The 19,986-nt window shown below is 40.7% G+C and overlaps 1 protein-coding gene across 3 annotated transcripts in view; it reads left to right on the forward strand.

The window, feature by feature from the left end:
- The window catches only part of SPATS2L (spermatogenesis associated serine rich 2 like), a 163,422-nt gene that overhangs the window by 117,697 nt on the left and 25,739 nt on the right, over positions 1 to 19,986 (forward strand). For 2 of the 3 annotated variants that reach the window (XM_021702865.1, XM_021702863.1), the window contains 2 exons: positions 7,201 to 7,407; positions 8,746 to 8,881. In XM_021702865.1, the coding sequence (XP_021558540.1) occupies positions 7,201 to 7,407; positions 8,746 to 8,881 (343 nt within the window). The remainder of the gene's footprint in view (positions 1 to 7,200; positions 7,408 to 8,745; positions 8,882 to 19,986) is intronic. The other variant, XM_021702864.1, reaches the window with a different exon arrangement.

A 19,986-nucleotide genomic window follows, 5' to 3' on the forward strand; every position in this document is an offset into this window, starting at 1 on the left:
GGTGGCAAAACAACAACAACAACAAAAACTTGCAGAGCCTGGACCGGGCTGTTCTGTAGAACGGTACCACTGCCAGAGGGTGTAGGGAGACTGGCCCTGCTCAGAGCCACGGGACACGGAGAACGCGGCAGGGGTGCCGCCCGGAGCTCCTGTGATGAATAAGCATAATAAAGAACCAGACCTGGAAGAGAAGAGTATGCCTGCCCTCTTAGCACGCATGGTCACGTTATCGCCCTCCCCTGATAAAGCTAACATCCCGCTGGCTGGCAAAAGAGAATCATTTACAGGGACCAGCTCCAGCACCACAAAGTGAGGCAAAGAAGGGGAGATTTGAGCTAAGAGACAGTAACTTGATAACTGGCACACAGTGCCCCCTCCTGCCCCCAAAGCCATCTCTGCCTGGCCTGCACTTTGCTGCCTCCTTAACCTGGTTAGTTCACAGGCTTTCGGGTGAGCAGAGGTGTTGGCTGGGGGGTTACTTGTATGAAGTCAGCTACGCCAGTGACAGACTTCAGAACACTGTGCACTTTTCTTTCATAACACTTATCACAGCTGCAATTCTACATTTGTTTGTGTGGCAGTTTGATTTATATGTCTTCCTAATACCCAGCAAGTTCTGGAAAGACTGAGAGCACATCTGTCTTTGATCACCCTTGTAGTTCTGGTGCCTAAAACAGTAACTGGACATGAGAGGCGCTCGGACAAACAAGCCTTTCTCCATGGAAGTATTAGTGATAGAATATGTAAAGAAGTGTAGGTTAAATTTTGTGAAGTCACTGTGCTACTTTTTAAAGACAATTATGAATTTTGTATTTCTGGTTTTAGAAGAAAATACTAATGAAGAAATTTGAGGGGCATCTGGGTGGCTCAGTCATTAAGCGTCTGCCTTCGGCTCAGGTCATGATCCCAGGGTCCTGGGATCGAGCCCCGCATCGGGCTCCCTGCTCAGCGGGAAGCCTGCTTCTCCCTCTCCCGCTCCCCCTGCTTGTGTTCCCTCTCTCGCTGTGTCTCTCTCCGTCAAACAAATAAATAAAATCTTTAAAAAAAAAATTTTTTTTTGAAAACTGAAGTAAGGTTTAAGGGGAAAAAAAATCCTACCTCCCTGAAACAACCACTGTTAAATTTCATTTCAGAATTTCTTAACTGCACAGATATATAGGATTTTTAAAAACAAATATTATTTAGTATGTGAACTTTTGTATTCTTTTTACTTAACATGACATGATAAACATTATCTCATTTCTTTAAAAACATGATTTTAATGGCCACATTGTGTTCTTATGAATTTGACATACTTCTTTTTATTCCCAAACTTTTGTCCATGTGGATTGTTTCCATTTGTTTGCTCTTGTAAATAATGCTGTAGTGAACATTTCTTATATATAAATCTTTATAAACAACTATAATGATTTCCTTGGCGTATTTTCTTAGAAATGGAATTTTGGGGTTCAGAGAGTATGATTATTTTTGAAATTCTTAATATATTGCAGTCCAGAAAGATTGTACTAATCTCATTGTTTTTATTTGTAAAACTGATTAGTAGGGTGATGGAACACTTTAAGATGTTTCTTTTCCATTTGCATATCTCTTTTTGTGAATATTTAAGAACACTAAGATTATGATCAAAGAACTATTATTATTATTAACAGTTACCATAAAACACTAACATATTGACTTAATTACTTTTAAGTGAATGTAACATGCTTTCAGTAACATAGACATTAGCAATTTTAGGCATAATTTTATAACAAAATTGTACTTTGTTTCTTTTTCAGTTTTTTCTAAGTAGAACTACTTTATAATACTGTGTTAATCATCATCAGACAACTGCTTTACTATGTACAGGAGCTGTGCTTTACGGTGTATAGTAGGATCTTAACTCAATGGGTTAAAATAATTTTTTTAGACCTACTCTTATATGTAACACATTTCTTAAACTTAGATTTGAATTCCGAGTATACTTCCTTCAGTCTACTTATAAATACATAAAGCTTCACTGAAGAGTAAAATCTAACAAGAAAAAAGAGTTTTCAGAAACTTTCAAGTCTGAACACATACATGGCTATACATATATTATGAAAATCTTTGAAACCTAGTCCTATATTTCTCCCAAGAGGAAGATTTGTTTTCTTTGGTAATGTTAACAAAAAACAACCACCACAGTTTATGTTTTGTTGTGTAAAATAAATCCACACAAGAAGCAATCAAATGTGACCTATAATGAAGAGAAAGATTAGTCATTAGAAGCAGAACAATATTGTTCATGAATGAAGAAGCAAAATCTTCAACAAAATATTAGCAAGTTGAAGTAAGCAATATATAAAAAAGGTAATACACTATGATCAAGTGTGCTTTTTCCCAAGAATGCAACATTGGCTTAACGTAAAAACCGATTAATGTAGTTTGCTATATTATTAAAATAAAGGAGAAAAACAATATGATCATCTCAATAAGTGAGACAAAATAAAATCACTTGGCCAAATAATAAAAAGTCCCAGAAAACTAGGAATATAAGAGAATTTCCTAATAAACATATGAAAAATCTGCTCCACAGTTAAGATCATATTTAATAATAAATATTGGATACAGTTTCCCTAAGATCAAGAACAATGCAGGGACACCTATTCTGCATTGTACTAGGGTTCCTAACCAGTTTAATAAGGCAAGGAAAGACCGGAAAGAAAGACACTAAACTGCATTTACAGATGTCATTATTGCCTATATAGAAAATTTTAAGAAACCTATAAAAGACAAAAAAAAAAAACTAATAAGGAAATTAGCAAGGTAAGTAAGTATAAAGTTCAATATATAAAAAATCAGTTGTATTTTTGCAGCCAACAATTGGGAAATGAAGTTTTTAAAAATATTATATACAGTAGCCTAAGATACCTAAAATACCCAGGAATAAATTTAACTAAAGATGCACAAGACACTAAGAACTATAAAACAATGCTGAGACCAATTAAAGAAAAGCTAAATAAATGGCATGATGTATCATGTTCAAAGATCAAAAGATGCAATATTGTTAAGATACTAAATATCTCCAGATTGACTTATAGATTCAACTCAAGCCCAAACTCCCATCAGATTTTTTGTAGAAATACACTGATTGTTTTTGTAGAAATAAGCTGATTCTTAAATTTACATTGAAATGCAAAGGACCTAAGTTAGCCCAAACAATCTTGACAAAGAAGAGCAAAGTTGGAGGACATATATTACCTGATATTAAGACTCATTAAATAGTTACAGTAAAAAAGACAGTGTGGTGTTAGGGGTGAGGATAGACAACTACATGAGTGGAATAGAATGTAGTCCAAAAATAGAACACACATATATAGTCAATTGATTTTCAACAAAGGTGCCAACATAATTCAGTGGGGAAAGGTGAACTCAGATGTACTGTTATGGTCTTATGTTACTTTTTCACATTTTACATATTAGTTGTTAAGGGCAGGGAGACTATGTCCCATTTATCTCCCATGAATAAGCCAGGGCTTGCACATACCAGGCACTCCATATGTATCTGTTGAGTTAGATTGAATCAGAAATCAGAATGATACTCAGGAAGATGTATACCATCTATGTTGGGATTTGATAAGTATTTTTAATAAAGGGAAGGCTCAGGTAATAGTTAAATTCAAAAACATATAAGCTTCTAGGAGCCATTTTTAGGATTAGATTAAAATATATATAGTATTTATTGAGATCTGGGCAGATTGGGTGTTTCCAGAGATAACTTTTCTTTCCAAGATGTAACTACTTTGATTCAAGTATTTGATGAATATTGGATAAAGACACAGCCAGAGATTCATATCAAACTAGGCTCCCTATAACTAGAAGGGCCCCAGACATGGAAAGTACCAGAATAATGCTCATTCATTCATTCATTCATTCAGTGTTCATCATGTACTTACTAGGCACCAAGCATACAGTGATGAACAAGACCTACATCACTCTGTCACCACTTTTCTCATGTAGAAATCGCAGAGGATATTTTAAGGTTTCACTAAAATCAGAACTCTCTTAGTCTAGAATATAAATTAGTAGTGATGGCAGATTTTAGATCAATAATCTCATGCTCCTTCTGCTTTATATTAGTGTTACCCAATAGAAATATAATGTGAGCTACATATGTAATTTTAAAATTTCTAGTAGCAAAATAAATAAATAAATAAATAAAATCTCTAGTAGCCACATTAAAAAAGTAAAAAGAAACAGGTGAATTTAGATTGGGTAATATATTTTATCTAACTTAATATACACAAAATATCATTATTTTGACATATCAATATTTTTTAAATTGTCGAAGTAATATTTTTAATTCTTTTTTTTTTTTTTTTTTGGACTAAGGCTTCAAATCTCAGTGTGTATTTTACCCTTACAGCACATCTCAATTTAGTCAAGCCACATTTCAAATGTTGAATAACCACTTAGAGCTAGTGGCTACCTTATTGAACAGAGATAGGAATCAACTCTGAGTCAGCTACAGTCTGTTGAAGTTTATAAGTAGATTCCAGATAGAGAACTGATGGTACTTCTGGCCATAATGTTAGAGGGAAATCGCAGTATCCAGGAAAGAACCCCCATTATTCTGTTGCTAGAAACATCAGGATCTGTGGTTAAGATGAACCTAATTCTGTTATAGCTGAATAACTTACCACCAGCTTTCATCTGAAAGAGCTCCAGAGTTTTACTATATTTGGAGACAGCCAATGTGCAAATATATCCAAACCATCTTTGAGAATTTCAGATCTTTCCAGTGTTCAGTGATTTCTACCAATAAGACAGCTTTTCAGGCCCCTAAAAAAAACCCTGCTATTCATATTTCTCAATGAATTTTTGTTGGATGAATGATGAAATGAACCAGTAACCCACATACCAGTTGTCTGAGACACAAATAAAATATTTTCAGCTCTAGGTTAATGAACCCATGCTCATTTGCATGCTTGCCTTCCATTTAAAATTCTTATGCATCCAACAGAATAATGCTTTCCCTTCATTCTAAGGTCGTTATTTCCATTAGGCTATAATATAAATCCCCTTATTTTCAAGAATAAGACTAATTTACTACACTGTGCACAATGAGCTATATTTTAGATTCTCAATTTATAATATTTCATCAAGGCTGAATCTTCACTAAGATTTAGAGAGGGAGTGAGTTGGAGCCAGCCTGCACTTAATCACTATTTTAACAAAACATTTACAGACTCATCAGACAATTAGTTTTTCCTCATATGCAGTAGAGTTTCTTTAGGTGGGTGGTGCCATCCATCTTCACCTCAACAGAATCACCTGGCAAGTAGAATCCTGGGCCCACTGCTGAATCAAAATCCCTGGAGGTGTTTTCTGGAAATTTACATTTGTAACAAGTACTAAGGGAGAACGCAAGTACAATAAACCTTGATAACCACTGCCCTACACTGAAATTCCACTTTAGTATACTTAAAGATAAAATTGCATACTACCATTTAAATCTGTTTCACCACTGGAGGAAATGCTATTTTCAGTACTTAATTTGTTCACTACCTTTGTTGAGTATTTCATTGTGTATTGTAATTGCCCTTTAGAGAGTACTCATCATTCAGCCCATAAGATGGATTCTGTGCTTTTTTTTTTTTTTTAAGATTTATTTATTTATTTTAGAGAGCGAGACCATGGCAGGGAGGGGCAGGGGGAGAGGGAGAGAGAGAATTCAAGCAGACTCCCCGCTGAGCATGGAGCCTGATGCAGGGCTCAATCTCATGACCCTGAGATTATGACCTGAGTCAGACGTTCAACTGACAGCCACCCAGGCACCCCTGTGCTTTCTTGATATATAAGTTATGAATGATGGATTCAACCAAAGTAAAATTTACACTTCTCTTAAATGTCTAAAATCAAACTGACTAGGACCCAGATGATAGTCTTTTGCACCTTCCAAGTATAGTCTCCAAATGTTTGTGGCAAGTGTTAGGAAAGGTTCTTTGTTTTGTTGTGTCTTTTTCCTATGAAATCATTTTAAGGGTACTTTAATTCAGTCACAATTTTACAGATAGCTATTGAGCCAGACCCAAGTACTAGGGCTTCAAAAATGAATCTGATTTCAGTATTAGACTTCAAGGGAGTCCTAGCCTCCTCAAGGCAGGGATGAGGGGCAGACACATAAGCCCTGTGTTAAAATATAATGCAGTAAGTTTTTATGAGGTGCCATTGGAGTAGAGAGAAGTGAGACAGGGCGCAAAGGGGCTGGGATTCATAGAGGTTGTGCTGTGCTCTGTTTGAGTGTGAGCCATAGTCAACCAGAGAAGTGGAGTCATTCCTACAGGCTCATCCAGGACACAGGGAAGCTCAGAACATGGGTCTCCTGGATCCATACCTGCATTCTCTCTACTACACTCAGCTTTCTCCAGGAACCTGGCCTTCAAAAGCACTCTGGCTTCACTTTTTTTATACCCAAAGCTCTCTCTGGTTGTGAGTAAGATGTTAAGGGTGATACATTTCCTTTTCCGGCCACTAAGATGCCATTTAATTCACTCCAGCAATAACTAAATAGAACCCTACCTTTAAAAGATGCTGAGAGCAATGTGCTGCTAATTTATTGCCACATCTATTAAAGCTCTAGAGACAATTTGACTCCCTAGATTTTAAATATGGTAGAGATATTATGTTTCCCGATTTAATCCCTCCATAAATTAAGTGAAATGATTATAGTACCTGTTGTCACTTCATTCTTGCCCTATCTCCAATCACTCTTCTGCCTTCATTAATTCAGAATAAAATACCACAAGACATTAATGTAGCACTTGGAGATAGGAAGCCTGCATTTTTATAGCCTCAATATGAAATCCTACTTAAAGATGCTTACACCTTTACTGAATGAGGGGAAAAAAACCCAAAAACCTCTTCATCTCCTAATAACCTTCATTACGAGTGAGGAAACCAAGGCTCCGAGATGTTAAGTGGCTTGCCCAGGGCCACCGTATGAGTAATTACCAGAGCCGAAACACCCACCCAGGTCTTCCAACTCCCAGCTCAAGGCAGTATTTCTAGGATATCCTCAAATCTTCTAGAGATTCTTTTAAAGCAGTCTCCTCACTGTTTGCAACAGGGCATCATTGCCAACATGTAAACAAAAACAAAAATCTTGGCATTCCCCCATCACTTTCTCATCACTGTTTTTAGTTTATCACTTCACAGTCATTATTTGGTGTTTTCTTACAGAAGGCAACAGACCACTGCAACAGAAACTATCCTTAGATGGGAATCCCAAACCTATACATGGAACACCAGAGAGGTCAGATGGCCTACAGTGGTCAGCTGAGCAGCCTTGTAACCCAAGCAAGCCTAAGGCAAAAACATCTCCTGTTAAGTCCAATACCCCTGCAGCTCATCTTGAAATAAAGCCAGATGAGTTGGCAAAGAAAAGAGGTAAAGTGATTTCTTTTGCACAAATGACTCAACACATTTTGCACACTCAGAGAAGTGCCAGAATGAAAGAATTTTCCAAAGGATGCTGCTTAGTGCAGAGAGATGCCCATGCAATTGCATTTCTTTCTGTGACGCACATAGTTTAAAAAGTAGATGTGATTCCTCCCATGTTCATCGAAGGTCTCAGATGTTTAAGAGGAATTACATCCCCTTTCTCTGCCCCTCTGTGGTCATTCTTCTCTTCGTAGGCATGGATAGATTTGCACCATGAATCCTTTCTACCTTCATATTTTATGAAGCAAACGTTAATGCGGGAGCCCTTTTGGTAATGTGACTGCCGAATGTTTCCCTGGCACACACGCAAGTTCTTAACTTGCACTGAATGAAGATGAATCTAGAGGCTGATATGACCTTCCTCATGTAAATTCAGTTCTGTGTTAGAACTTGCAGACAGTATAACCCCAAAAGAGGATTTTATCATTGACACACTGTGTTTTTATTGTATTTTGGACTTTGTTATACTTTACACATAACTGGTATTAAACACGAAAGGGGCTAAATCACTTCCTTTCTGATTCCCAGAGGATGAAATGATATTCTTCTCATTCAGCCTCAGTTGTATCTGATTTCCTTGGCTTTGGTTTGATAGACCTTCTTACTTCTCTTGAGGGAGAGTTCTTTCTTCTAAGAAACGTGGCCTTATTGGGATCGGTACAATTTGCCCATTTGCTCTGCCCTATCCGTGTACCTTGGTGACAGTTTCAGGAAATCAGGCGAGATTGGCAGCCGTTGAGCAGCTCTGAGGGCTGCCGCTCTACTTACAGGCCTGGCTCGGGACTGATGGGAACCAGAGCCAGCATACCCGGCTCCCTCCCCTCCAGAGCTCATTTGTACCTCTCCCAATCCCCGTGTCCTTTTCCTCCTCCAAAAGCCCTGCTGGCTTTTAACCACACAGAGTGGTGAGAGCCAGCGGCATGAATGGTCTTCAGACGTAATCAGATTCTAAGAAACTGTCATCTGTAATAGAACATAATGATCAGAGCCCCTTTCCAAAGCACAAGGGAGGCAGGCACGTGTGCCCAGAAGGGCCCGCCTGCAGCACCCACTAGTCAAACCACAGCACCAGTCACCCGCTGGGGTTTTTTTAAAAGTCTGGGTTGTAAACACGGAAACATCTTCTTGACAGAACTTTTTTCTTTTTTCATTGAGAAACAAAAGATAAATCTCTCTCTTTTTATTAGGGGTAGGGGAGTTAGCTGCTTTTGTTGTTGTTGTTTAGCTCAGATAGAAAAAGATAAAGTGTTCAATTTAACATTTTTTTCATGACATTACTTTTAGGCCCAAACATTGAGAAATCGGTGAAGGATTTGCAACGCTGCACTGTATCTCTAACGAGATATCGTGTCATGATCAAGGAAGAAGTGGATAGTTCGGTGAAGAAGATCAAAGCTGCCTTTGCTGAATTACACAACTGGTGAGTAGTTCGACTTAGAAACTATAAACTGACGGCATTTGAGCTGTTCCTACAGGTAAAAGCATCTGATGGGAAATGTTGTTTATTTAATACATAAACATCACAGAACAACTCCTCAGCAAATTTTTTTAAGTCCTGCAGGCAGAGGCCTATATCTTGGGAATAAAAAAGAAGGGAAAATGTTTGAATAGGAAGAAACCCGATACACATAATTCATTGGAGTTTGAAGTTGGCCCCAAAGTATATGAATGATGTAGAACACAACCTCAACAAATGATATTTTTGACAAATCCCTGGAAGGCTAATATCATGAACGCCACTGAGAAAAAAATATTTTCCAGCCTTATCATTATAAAATAAGAAAGACTCCCTTAACAAAACTCAGAAACATCTTAGGCAAGCTTAGTGATAGAATCCCATTCTTGGGTATCTTGAGACTGGAATTAAGAAATGATACACTGGTGTGGTTTTGGTCCTGCCCTGCCCTGCTCTGCAGCTGATGTTGATGGGAGATATTTCTTTGAGCTCTGTATATTTGCTCACGTGTACTGCACGACTGAAATGAGGTATCTACTGGTAAAGGTTAAGTTACTGTCAGTAGAAAAAGTTCTCAGTGTATCAGTCAAGACTCTTCCAGTTTCATGTGACAGAAACCCAAGTCACACTAGTTCACGACAAAGGATAATTTATTGGCTGACGTACATGAAAAATCCAGGAGATTCCTTTAGGCAAATTTGGTTCTAAGCCCAAATTGTGTTCTGAGAATTCAGTTTCTCTCTCCCTCCCTCCCTGTCTCCTTTTCTCCTTCTCTCCCCCCTTTCCTCTCTCAGCGTCTCCTACAATCTCCTGGCTCTGCTGATTCTTGGCTTCATTCTTAGGTATGATCTCTCCCATGTGGTAGCAAAGGTGACCCCCTAGCAGCTCCCAGCTTGCATAATCCTTAGTCCCTGTGATCTGAGAGGGAGCTTTGTCTCCACCAGTTCCAGCAAAAGTCCAAGGGCTAATTCGCATTGGTTGGGCTGGGTCATGTATCTGTCCCTAAACTGGTCACTGTGGCAAGAGGGACAGTCTCCCCACTAGCCAGGCCAGGGCCATGTGCCCACCACAGAGTTAGTGGTCGGGTGAGCCCCACCTGAATCCCATGGACTGAGAGTTGAAGAGCTGTGGTTTCCTGAAGGAAAATCAGGGTGCTAAAGAGAAAAAATATAAAGACAAGAAAAGCATATCCGCAGTACCCAGGCTCACATGTGTTCTCTGTACCTCATTGGCTCTCCATGATTCTAGAATTTGATCCCACGTTCTGCATAGCTTTCCTTTCCAAGTCCTTTCTTTGACACAGATGTGCTTCTTAGCAGATTATAGAATTGTGTAAAACCAAGGATTACGCTTAACGTAATCTGGAAGTCTTGAATTTTAAACCATCTGCTACATATAAGATCCCAATGTGCATAATGTATCAGAGACTTGAAAGAAAACCAACTCCATCACTGATCATTCAGTGAGGGATCATTTCCCCTCCACCCAGTCATGTCATCTCCACCTTAGTGGAACTCTTCTCTGTCTGATCAGACGATAAACTAATTGTTCAAAGTAAACTGGAGGAATATGTTTGAAAGTCCTTAGAGAAGATTAAGGTGCTATACAAACAAAAGGTGTTACTAGTTTTACTGATTTTTAAATTTTATAGTACTATGATTTTTTAAATCTATCCTTAAATTACCCTAATATATATATATAAGCACACTCAACTTCCAGGCCTGTTCTCCAGAGCCAGAGTCAGCAAACTTTATCTATAAAGCGCCAGCTAGTAAATATTTTGAGCTTTACAGTCGGCCATGTCTCTGTGCAACTACTCAGTTCTGTTATGACACGAAATGCAGAGAGAGAGTGGGCCAGATTCAGTTCGTGGGGGTCGTAGTTTCCTAGTCTCTGGAGGCATTAGTAAACTGCTCAGAGAAGACCACTCTGTCTTACTCTTTTGTGTGGCATTTTAGAGTAAACTCCTCCTCTGGGGCCTCTGTATGATCCCTTCCCTCCGAGTGACTCACACACTAATTGACAAAGTGTAGCACTGACCTCAAGTTACCCCTCTCCTCCAGCTGCTTGGAGTACTTTTTTTGTTTTATTTCCTTAGTAAAATGAGCACCACATGGGTCACGAGACATCTTGAGATTTATAACCGACTCTCTGTGTTTCACTCCTCAAGACCTGGAAGTGTGGGGCCAGGGCAGTCAGCATCCAGGGAAGTTGTGTATCTTTTCTTGGCTTGTGGGTCACATTTTGTTTTAAACTGCTGGGTAGGATCGCTTCTGAATGAACTCTGCCAGGCAGCACTGCTGTTTAAAAGTCACCTCCTAACAAATGGCACTTTTCCTCCAAACGGAAGAAGAAGAAATAGAGATGAACCATTTTCTATGTGCTGTTACTACAAAAATGCGTAAACACCAGTGCTTGCTTTCCGATCTAACCTTTAATAAAAATGATGCCAAAGTAAGTACATAGATGTTAACTTAAACATAAAACAAAAGGAATTCTTTCTCATCGACCATTAGCAGGCATTTCTGCCAAACGGAAAAACATTACCTCTCTGTTCCAAACAAGCCTGCAGCCTAGCCAGCGAGATGATTGATGTACTTGGATAAAGTCCTCCTCTCATTTTCTGAGGGGGAGAAATGGATGAATTTCAGGGATTGGGCTGCTCTTAAAAAATAACGGGTCACAGAATTGAAGAAGGCAGCTTGCATGTTTTCAAAAATGAAGCTTTCCTCTTGGGGGTGAAATCTCGGACTCCAGGCATTAGAGAAAATTTTGAATGCAGCGTCATTCATTTAATAGAGTCAGACCCTCAGGATTACATTGTAAGGCATATCCAGATGTGGAAGATGTGGGACAAGGCCTCGAGATTTCCCAGATGAGTGATGGTTCGGAGACAGACTTGAACCCACCCGGTGCACAAGCCACATTGCACTTCTGGCTCCTCTGTCCTTGCTTCGGGCCATGCGACGCCCTCACCAGAGCCTTCGACGGGCACTGCGTGGAGCTTAGAAATAAACAGAAACTCTTAGGTAAGACATTCTAAACATTCACTTTGCTATCGGGCTTCAGGAGGTGAATCCTGCCTGATCAAGTTCTCCAAAAGCGTGCTCGGATTCACGGGAACGATGATTTGGGGAGACTGGGAGAAAGCACTTGCTTGCACATGCCCAGTCCCCAGTGAGCACGCATCTGAATAAAATGAACCCAATGCTTTTGGAGCCAGCCTGGCCGTGAAGAACGCTTTGTTCAATACAATTACTGAAGAAAACCATGAAGTAGCTCTAAGTTGGCCTGCGACCAGGACACAGTTACATAAGGCTGAATGACCGTTACATGGATCATTCTCGTTTTCCCATAAAGAATTGGGGATCCAAGAGGGCAGCAAAGATGACATGATGCTCTCACACGGTCTTAACAGAAAATAAATTTTGCAACATGAGTGTCTGTGTGAAAAGTCACATCAGGAAGTAACATGAAACAGCTGGTTTCCCTCCTATATGATTGGCCCCCTACCACAACTGGAAAATATTCATCCTTTGGAATCCTAGCTGCCAGATATAATTGCTTTGTGTGCAGACTAGTCTAGCTTCTCATCACAAATGTGTGTGTGTGTGTGTGTGTGTGTGTGTCCAAGTTGATGGTGCCGGCTTAAAATGAACAATAAACATTAAATTCAAAAAACATCAAGGAAGGAGAATAATACTTGATAGCTGTGCCCTATGCTGGGGGAGGAAGTATTCCAAAACAGGGCTGTAAAAATTGCGAGGCGCTATTGTCAATTTAACACCTAATTAAAAGCACTCCTAAAGGAAATGGAAGATGGTAATGAGCCAGAGTGTAGAGCTTGTGCTGGGGATGGGGTAACAGGGTCCTAGAGAATGGAGGCTGGGAGGGACAATATTTTTAGGCTGCTTTGCTTTCAGGTAGGAAAGGGAAATCAGTCCAAGCATGCGTCCTTATACCTCATGTTTATTTTTTCCTGAAGCAACGCCAGGTCTTACTTCAGCAGAATTTGGAGTAGGTCAGGAGTTCCAGGCCCTGCTTGCCCCCACGCCCCCAGCCCTTGCTTTCCTCTTTCTCTACGCCTTGGAGTATCCTCCCCCACAGCAAAGACAGGTGCTCCCTGCAGGCCAGGGGCTCCTCCCCACATCACCACTCACTACAAGATAAACTTGTACTGGGTCCCCATATCACTTTCCTTTTTTTCTTAGTAACGATTGACACTCATTCTTGTGTCACTGATAACCTCATCCTTCTGATGACCGTGGGTTCTCCTTCCCAAAGTGATATATTTAATTCTTATGTTAACAGAGTGTTGAGACCCTCTCCATCAGCCAAAAGAATAACCCTACAAGTGAGAATTTCAGGCTGCAGAAAAAGCTATTCCGAGATGAAGTCTATCTTCCGGCATCCCTCAAATCTCACTCCGAAGTGGGCCTCTCGTCTGCCGTGGAAGCTTCAGTGGTAGCCAAGCAAAACCACACACAGACCACCAGGGTAGTCAGCAGGGTGGCCCCACACACCGACCAGATAAGCATCCCTGTGACATTTTAAACATTGTGTCCTTTTTCTGAGAAGGCTTCCCGAAGCGGAAATTGCCAGTGGGACCTTCCAGAACAAGCGAGGCAGCCCTGTGTCCCACACTCACAGTCTGCTGCTCCTTGGGCGCCCAAATCATGTACAAATCCTGGAACATACAGCTTGGAATGACTTCCAATTCGAGTCCAAATGAGACAATTTTTCTTTCCTTGCAGGTTTATCACATAGCAGGATTCTTTCCTCCTGGGTTCGTTCTCCCCAGCTCTCCCCAAACTTTTAGCTGACTTTTGGTTAATTCGTGGCTTTCCATTTGATGCTAAAAGCCCAGTTTTCCTGTGCTCTTGGAGTTTTTTATTTGTTCTCTTAGTGAATAACTTAACATTGACTGAAAGATGGTGCTTTCTTATCAGTGCCGCAGGAAATTTAATTTTTTTAATTTAAATTTTTTTTTAATTTTTTATTGTTATGTTAATTACCATACATTACATCGTTAGTTTTTGATGTAGTGTTCCATGATTCATTGTTTGTGTATAACACCCAGTGCTCCATGCAGAACGTGCCCTCTTTAATACCCATCACCAGGCTAACCCATCCCCCCACCCCCCTCCGCTCTAGAACCCTCAGTTTGTTTCTCAGAGTCCATAGTCTCTCATGGTTCATCTCCCCCTCCGATTTACCCCCCTTCATTCTTCCCCTCCTGCTATCTTCTTCTTCTTCTTTTTTTTAAAACATATAATGTATTATTTGTTTCAGAGGTACAGATCTGTAATTCAACAGTCTTGCACAATTCACAGCACTCACCATAGCACATACCCTCCCCAGTGTCTATCACCCAGCCACCCCATCCCTCCCACCCCCCACCCACTCCAGCAACCCTCAGTTTGTTTCCTGAGATTAAGAATTCCTCATATCAGTGAGGTCCTATGATACATGTCTTTCTCTGATTGACTTATTTCGCTCAGCATAACACCCTCCAGTTCCATCCACGTCATTGCAAATGGCAAGATCTCATTCCTTTTGATGGCTGCATAATATTCCATTGTATATATATACCACATCTTCTTTATCCATTCATCTGTCGATGGACATCTTGGCTCTTTCCACAGTTTGGCTATTGTGGACATTGCTGCTATAAACGTTGGGGTGCATGTACCCCTTTGGATCCCTACATTTGTATCTTTGGGGTAAATACCCAGTAGTGCAATTGCTGGATCGTACGGTAGCTCTATTTTCAACTTTTTGAGGAACCTCCATACTGTTTTCCACAGTGGTTGCACCAGCTTGCATTCCCACCAACAGTGTAGGAGGGTTCCCCTTTCTCTGCATCCCCGCCAACATCTGTCATTTCCTGACTTGTTAATTTTAGCCATTCTGACTGGTGTGGGGTGGTATCTCATTGAAGTTTTGATTTGGATTTCCCTGATGCCGAGTGATGTTGAGCACTTTTTCATGTGTCTGTTGGCCATTTGGATGTCTTCTTTGGAAAAATGTCTGTTCATGTCTTCTGCCCATTTCTTGATTGGATTCTTTGTTCTTTGGGTGTTGAGTTTGATAAGTTCTTTATAGATTTTGGATACTGGCCCTTTATCTGATATGTCATTTGCAAATATCTTCTCCCATTCTGTCGGTTGTCTTTTGGTTTTGTTGACTGTTTCTTTTGCTGTGCAAAAGCTTTTTATCTTGATGAAGTCCCAATAGTTCATTTTTGCTCTTGCTTCCCTTGCCTTTGGTGATGTTTCTAGGAAGAAGTTGCTGCAGCTGAGGTCAAAAAGGTTGCTGCCTGTGTTCTCCTTTAGGATTTTGATGGACTCCTGTCTCACATTTAGGTCTTTCAACCATTTGGAGTCTATTTTTGTGTGTGGTGTAAGGAAATGGTCCAGTTGCAGGAAATTTTAAACATAAACTTTCTAGCTACATTACATTACACTTTTGTCTCCTCAAGACCAGAAAAACAATTATATTGAAGTGTAGCAAATTGAGGGCTTGGCGTTTTTGTCTATTTTGCATTACAGAATTCAACTCTGTCCTGAGGAGAAAATGGAAAAATGAAGAACCGGAGATTGTTGCTAATAGCAGGCGGGCACTCTCATTAGCCATTCCATCTCTCCCTGAGTCTTTTTCTCATTTTGCCATAAAACCAAATGTCACAGTGGGGACTAAGATTAGGATGAGGTATGTAAAGATACAGTAGGGAGCTGTTTCATTAAGTGTCTGTTTAGAGGATTATTATTTCTCTTTGGCTTCGGCCAGGTGGCAATATTCCTTGGTGCTCCTGGGCTCACATGGCCCGTGTCCAGCCACTGTCACGCCGGTGACATCTGCAGCCGTGCCGGCCCTTGAGCTACTTAAGCTGAAGGAAAACAGGTCTCTCTGCCCCTTAGGGTGCAGTCGTGGTGGAGCAAATATTTGGTGACCATCTAATTAGCTGAATCACGGAAACTGCGGCGCTATGTATACCTTGATGGGTGAGTTGAAATACGTCTTAGTTGAAGCGGTTTCTAGAATCAGAGTAGATGCCGTGACAACAAGCAAACTTGGTTTTTGAGTTCAGTCACATGGAAGACATTGACATAAGCCCAGATAATGAGCATAGACTCCATTTTAAAACGGTGGCTGAATTGGTACTCATCCCTCGTGCACCCGTGAACGTCAAGAGTTCTGGAAGAGTGTGTTGTCCATTAACAGAATGATGCTCTTCTCTAGGCCGTTCGCCAGGGGATGCTCGTAATGGAATTACCTGTGGGAGAGCTGACGTGGGGAACCTTTGCAGCCACTTGGCATTGTTACGTAATGCCGCACAGACTCTGGTTCCCTGTTAAATAGCAGCAACGTGTTCAATGGTTGATAGATTTTGCCAGCTCCTTAGATTAAATGTGTAATGAAGACAAAATCAGAAGCTTCCATTGTCCTTTTCTACGGTTTTTAAACAAAATTTAATAAAAGGTCTCCGTGTCCTTCTGCTTTGGAAATAAATGTAATCTTCCCATTGATCAAAAGCTGCACCAGCAAAAACTTTCTGACTGATCTCTTTCCTTCTCATCAGATAGTTTTTCTAAGCGCCCACCTGCTTGTGACTTGTACAAAGAACTATACGACGGAAATTAAACAAACCTGTACCTTCTCCCCACACCCAACATTCGAGATTATGCCAAAGTATTAAAAGAACTCACAGTATGGAGATGAACATACACCTGCAAAGGATATCAAGAGGCAATGATAGAAGAAGCTAATAAATATATTTATGCCTCAGGAGAGCCCTATGTATGGTTTCTGTCACTGTCCTCGCTGACAAATTGAGCAAAATGACTCCTTTTCCTTACTCTGCACCAGTCCAATAAATAGAAATAAGCTCCAGATCCATTCTGAATTGTGAAAAGGGTAAATACCATAAACCACGGAGAAACTCAAGGTTCCTGTGACTTTGTGACTAAGGCGAGTCCCTGTGGTACACTGTATTTCAAATCTTGCCTCGTTTGTGAATATGTGTCATTCTGAATAGGTGTATTTCACTCTTTGGAGGTGGAAGCTTCTCTTTTCCTATTTTCTCTCCTCCCCGAGGTTTTTCTGTGCATTAGATGTTTCCCCAGGGCCGCTGCAAGGGCTGAGTGAATCAGTCGACATGAAGGAAGAGCAGGTTGATAAATACAAAAAGTACAGAACTGGCCTTTTCAGTTGGGTATAGTCCCCAGGAAACCAGCATAAAAAGCACCTTGTATTAATAGCCTTTCTGAGCTCCGTGTATGATTACCTCCATATGTTATGTCCGCCACACACTTGGCGCTGGAGGTCAGCTTTCCTTTTACTGCAGCCTTCTTTGTGGAATCCTAGACCCACAGTAAGAGCTGGAGGACAAGAAGTTGATTGTGATTTCAGCTTGAAATCTGAAAAGATCTCTGAATCTTTTCAGCAAAGGTACGCTACCAATCCCATCAGCTTGGAAAACATGCTCCTGAATAGGGTTAGTTTTCATGATAGAATAGAAATATAAAAAGGAATGAAGCAAATTCCAGGTGGAGAGGATGTGTTTTGTGTGTGTGTGTGTGTGTGTGTTTTAATTTATAGTATAATCCATTTTCAGCGGGAAAATAAGACAAATTTGTTCCTATATATTAGTGTAAATATAAAATACGTTATAGTTTCCAAACTGGGATATCCTAGATCACAATGGATCTTAGGATTTATTTCTGTTTATGACACTGATACAGAGGGAGACGACTCTGTAGTCTCTTAGGGGGAGACTAAGGAGTCATTTTGGGCAATTTGTCAGCTAGGACAGCAAGAAATCATATAATAGGCTGTGCCTGCAGTCAGTATAACAGAATTCCTTATTATGTCAGTTACACTGTTCTTCCAGTGACTGAAAGCCATATTCTAACAAAAGTCACATCTTCCAAGGTTTATTAATCACTTAATTAGGAGGCATGCTGTGTAGAGTTAGAATAGGATTTAAATCTCAGCTCCACATATTCTAGCTCTGAAGATGGTTGAGTTTCTTAACCCCTACTCAGCTACAAAACGGGGTAGTACCATCAAGGGGTTTTATGAAGAGTTTAGTACAAGATATGCATTTCTCAGATTATTCTAGAGAATCTCTAGCCTGGCCCATCCACGTTGGTTCTCTTTCCTTCCAGATAAGTATTTAGTCAATTTCGTTCTCTCTGTACCAAGACAATGGGAAGAAGTTCTCTTTTTCCACCTTTCTGTTTAGCATGCAGTGGATCCCAGCTATGCGATAAGGATGGTTTTACTGTTCGTTGCTTGATGGAGGGTGAAGTAAGGCAAAAGGACCCTGATTCTGAATGGCCACCATGGCCACCAGATCAACTCCCCTTCCCCTCTCACATCTTTCCATGCCCTCTCTCTGCCTTCTCTTCCCCATTCTTCATTCAACCCTCCAATAGGGAGACAAACGTGTCATGAGCCAGTGCTTCTCAGACTTTGGAAGGCACAGGGAGCACCTGCACACCATTCCCAGAGGCTCTAATTCTGTGGGTGAGGGGGGAGCCCAGGAACCTGCGTGTCATGAATACAGTGGGTGCCAGTGTACGTGGTCTAAGGACCACGCTTGAGGAGACACTGCTAGAAATACTGAGGGATAAAAGATGGTGTCCTTCCAAACAAAATCCAAGGTCTAGTGGGAGTGGACAGAAACAAGCCGTGTGGTGCAGTATGGCGAACACCGGGAAAGGGAATGCGCGCCGGGGAGGGTTGATGGCTGGCCGGAGAAGGGTCCATCACAGAGGTGACATTGGACTGGCACTCGAAGTAAGGCTAGGAATTGCCAGGCTGAGAAGAGAGAGAGGGTTCCCTGCAGAAGGAACAACACGAGGAACCTGAAGCAGAGAGACCACAGTGTGCTCTGGGAAGAGTACGCTTCCTGGGTCTCATGCCATGAATAAATGGATTGTGAACACATCCCTCTCAAACCAAAATCTTATGTATAAGTCATATATGTATACCACTATTAATCTGTATCCCAGAAATTAGGAAAGTCTGCTTTCTAAAGTAAAGAGTAAGTACATAAAGTTTAAGATTTCATTTGCGCCACCCCCCCCCCCAACTTGGGAAGCAGGTGGTTGTACAATCGAATGGGAAAAGGTACAGGCGGACTAAGGCAGGTGCTGAGGAGGAGCAGTGGCAGCGAGCCTGGAGATGCTGGGTGGGGAAGAGCCTCAGGGCCCAAACCAGGAAACTCAGGCGCCCACCCGCCCCTTCTCACACAAGCGCCATCAGGAGGCCAGGAGCAGCCTCCCCGAGGCCAGGAGCTCAGCGAGACGTGGGCCAGCATTGCTGGGACTCCTGGTGCCACATCAGTCTCTTCCAGCTTCTGTTGCTCTTCCTTGTGTTCAACAACCGTGATGGCTTCTGCATGGACGCCTCCCCTCCCCGCTCAAAGTAGAGAGAAATGCCCTGGTGTTCTGAGTGCTTGACTCTATTTGGGGTATGAAACGAAGAGATACTTTGCCTTGTTTCATTTTGAAATTGGTTTTATTTTATACTGCTTTCTATATTTTCCAGCTTTTTTAATGAGCATGTAAAATGAAATAAAACTGTGAAGAATGTTAACTCAGTACCTTAAATGGCCCCCTTGTGCTGTAAGACAGTTAAACATCCACAGATACAAGTCTGCCTTCTTTTCCATAGTGGTAGTCTTAGTTTGGGTTTTTTTTTTTTTTAAGGGGGTGGGAGTAAATGATATAATGTTTAAGCTATAGAAACTGAAATACAGGTAAGTTACTTTCTCTGGATAGTGATCTCCATGGAAAGAAACAAAACAAAACTTTTTTTTTATTATTTTTCAAAATTAAATTTATTTATATTCAAAATTTAATAAAATAAAGCCTCAAGTTTAGGAAAATACAGGGAGCAACATAATAAAAAAACTAGTATCAGCAGAAATATTACCCAGAAAATATTACCTTTATGGCTGTGTGTTTGTTTTCATCTTCCTCCATCCATAGATCCTGTTCATAGTAGTATAAGCCATCATTAATGACTTTAGCAAGTTCAGATGTAATTTTTGCCCGAGA

Source organism: Neomonachus schauinslandi, chromosome 3 (genome assembly GCF_002201575.2).
Source record: "Neomonachus schauinslandi chromosome 3, ASM220157v2, whole genome shotgun sequence".
Lineage (NCBI taxonomy): Eukaryota > Metazoa > Chordata > Mammalia > Carnivora > Phocidae > Neomonachus > Neomonachus schauinslandi.